At 39.0% G+C, this 3,148-nt stretch overlaps 1 protein-coding gene across 1 annotated transcript; it reads right to left on the bottom strand.

Annotated features, from left to right (window-relative positions):
- Positions 1 to 200: 200 nt before the first annotated feature.
- Positions 201 to 2,945, bottom strand: LOC146683410 (glutathione S-transferase A-like). Its single transcript, XM_085445203.1, has 6 exons — positions 2,715 to 2,945; positions 2,524 to 2,589; positions 2,245 to 2,350; positions 1,776 to 1,891; positions 556 to 641; positions 201 to 472 (listed from the first exon to the last, which is right to left on the bottom strand). Exons 1-6 carry the CDS (start codon positions 2,880 to 2,882, stop codon positions 343 to 345), a joined length of 672 nt encoding a protein of 223 aa, XP_085301329.1. The 5' UTR covers positions 2,883 to 2,945; the 3' UTR covers positions 201 to 342.
- Between the last annotated feature and the right edge of the window lie 203 nt (positions 2,946 to 3,148).

Raw genomic sequence — 3,148 nt, forward strand, 5'->3', positions numbered from 1 at the left:
TTATGGTCTGAGAAGCTTTTTCATTTCCAAAACACAAAGATTTATAGCTGGGTGAAGTAACCTCTCTGCAAAGCTGATGGAAGGGTGTAATGCAGATTCTTAACTTGATATCCAAACATCAAACCTAAAGTTTGATTTTGGTTAACATTATATTAACAATAAATATCCCCACTGCAAAGAAACAAAACACAGATGAGCTATAAAATATAAACTCAGTTTTTATTGCTTATTTAGGTCAAAGCACAGTAATAATCACACATTATTGTCACAAATTATATTTTAAAAAATGCATATGAATCACTAGTGCAGTGCAAGGAGTGGTAACAAATGAGCGCCTGAATCTCAGATGTCTTTCAGTGTTTCCTGTTTCGGTGCGTTCTTCCAAGTAGGAGGCCAGCTGGCTTTGATGCTGGGTCTGTTCATCAGACCTTTATAGTATTCTGCCAGTTTGGGGTAACGCTGTTCAGAAAGCCTACAGGAAAGAAGAAAGTCAGTGTGAATTCATTTCTACTATTATTCTATTCATTCATGTGTCTGGTCATTTAGTCCTCTTACCCGTAGTGGAAGAGATAGGCAACGTTTGGGTAAACAACCACGTCGGCCAAGGTAAAGTCCTTTCCTATAATGAAACCGCTCGAGGCCTAAAAATAAAAGAAGAAAAATGTTGTGGAGGGTAAAAACCTAGAAATCACATATAATATAGATCATTTAACTATGATAGATGGTTAACATTTGACTTAATAAATATTCAATCTCAATTATATTCTTAAATTCAAAGGCAAGATTGATTTTGTGATATAAGCCTTATTGCTGTGATGCTACACTGCTAACCACCATGCAGCTGTTTTGCATCTACTTCTTCTGCTTTAATTATACCTCATATTTACATTTATGCTACTGTTTAAGGATTTTCTTAAAGGGAACTAAAATGAAGCCTCATCACTCCTATCCTGCAAAGATTAAATGTTTTTATTCAAAGAGAAAACACTACTTTTTCCAGAGCACCTATTTACTTTGTAATTCTGGAGCACATGTGTTATTTATTCCTCCAGATATAAGAATGAATCTTTTCTTATGGACTAAAACACGTTTTGCTGAAAAACTGAATATGGAACAAGCAAAGCTTAATACTAAACAATATATATATTAGCTGTATAATACCAGTAGGCCAGCTCTAAATGTAACTTGGTATGGCTTCGCGGGCCAAATGTAATTAGGCTGCGGGCCAAATTTGGCCCGCGGGCCAGAGTTTGACACCTATGCCTTAGGGCTATGCCTGTAACAATCTGCCTATTGCCATCATATAAAATAATTTTTATATTTTTGAACAATAATTTTTAAAAATATTTTGTCACGTCATTATGCGGGCTGCAAGTAGAAGTGACATGGGCCGCGAGATATAGACACAGGCATTTGAGCTTCTTAATGCGTTTTTTGTTTGGGTTTCCACTGGCGTGGAATTATCAAAAATAGAGAGGGCATAGCCTAACATATGAAACAGGAAAAGAAGGCCGTGTAATCCATTTATTTCAACAAAGTAACTGTATTCTGAATACTGCCTTTTTAATACAGTTACTCATAATTTGTATTTTAAATGTCATGTATTCCATTACTCCCCAACACTATGTGTGGCTAAAACAACAAAACCTAAAAAGAAATTTATGGACCAGCTTATTTCTGGCAAGGTTTAAAATCTACTCCTATGAATTTCCAACGTTTGTATTCTGGGTTTAGTTTAGTCGTTGAGATCGCGTGCACACAGGTCATTCACACACCTGCAGGTATCCCTCCCACAGCTTCAACTCAGCGGTCAGAGCCTCTTTGTTTCTCTTAATGGCAGAGTCGTGTCTCTCTCCCTCTGGGACCATCCAGTTGTAGTAGATAACGCTTGCTGGAAATGTGTAAAAAGCAAAAAACTGAATTTTATATTGTGCCAAGGTGCTAAAGTGCCAAATCTCATGACAAGTCAATTACTTTACATGCAAAAGCTTGGCTGAGCATGTGATCACTGGCGGGATTAACAAACATCAACATGGGTTTTTAGTGTTGCCAAGTTCCGCAGTTCAAAATCCCAGAGCACAGACCTCTGAATGGCAACATCAGCCAGGTCACACAGAAAGAGATTTAGCAGCCTTGATATATCCTTTACAGACTCACTAAATCCCTGTGGTTCTAACGTTGTTCGGGGTACACACACTGTGATGAAGAGAGTTCAGGATCAGAAGTGCGTCAGAACAAACTTACATGATTTCTCAACGAGCGCGTTAACCTCAAACACACGCTGCAATATCTGCGCTCTCCCAACCTCGCAGTCAGGGATCAGCTTGGTTCCCTGCGTCTTGTACTTGCACTGTTGGAGGAGACATTAATTATTCTTTTTAATTTCCTAGTTTTTTTACCTCTGTGGTGTGGGGTGTCTGTTTGTACAACGCATTGTTTAACATATAATCACAAGTAGTTCTCCAAACTAGAAACTCTGTGGAGACATAACATTCAGATTCAAGTCATCATTTGAGTTCTCACCTCCAGATGAAAGCATGCAGCACAGGACTCGTTGAGGGGTACATCCCCACATTTGAAGGCAGGAAGCTTTAAGAGACAGTGCAAACCATAAACACTTTGTGAATGCCAAGTGAATACTCCTTTTTCTCAATTTCAGGAAAACAAATGCAGATTTCAAATATGAGTGTTTACATAGTGTGATATGAACCTACCTGACCCCTGGGGTTGATCTCCATGACTTCCTTTGACTTGTGCTCCCCCTTCTCAAAGTAGAGTTGTTTTTGGTTGTATCCTTGCAGGTTCTTCTCCTCCAGAGCAATCATTATCCTCCAGCAGGGAGGAGATCCGGAGCCCCACAGCAGAGTCATGTCCTTGGCCATGATTTCAGAGTGAAGCGCTTGACAGGTAAAGTCGAGGAATGTTTAAGACTGAAGCTGGAGTGGGTGAAAGCCCTGGCTTTATAGCGCCAGTCGGCTTTGTCACGATTCCTGGAAACAAGCCAAAGATCTGTCAATCTTTGGCAGGCAAGATAAATGACACTTATGAAGTTTAAACTTGGTGTCATGTCAACCTTATGTGACACTTTAAAAAAAATCTGATTTATTAACCATTTCTGCGTGATTTGTCTTTAAATAGGACTCTAGTC

This window comes from Copadichromis virginalis, linkage group LG22 (genome assembly GCF_057382275.1).
Source record: "Copadichromis virginalis isolate Kocher_CV1m ecotype Utaka linkage group LG22, C_Virginalis_male_GT1.1, whole genome shotgun sequence".
NCBI lineage: Eukaryota > Metazoa > Chordata > Actinopteri > Cichliformes > Cichlidae > Copadichromis > Copadichromis virginalis.

Coding starts and splice junctions, on each gene's coding strand:
- LOC146683410 (XM_085445203.1), bottom strand. CDS start 2,882: ATGGCCAAGGACATGACTCTGCTGTGGGGCTCCGGATCTCCTCCCTGC. Junction 1,892..2,244: donor CGCGCTCGTTGAGAAATCAT/GTAAGTTTGTTC, acceptor ACACATTTCCAG/CAAGCGTTATCTACTACAAC. Junction 642..1,775: donor TGTGGGAGGGATACCTGCAG/GTGTGTGAATGA, acceptor TTTTATTTTTAG/GCCTCGAGCGGTTTCATTAT.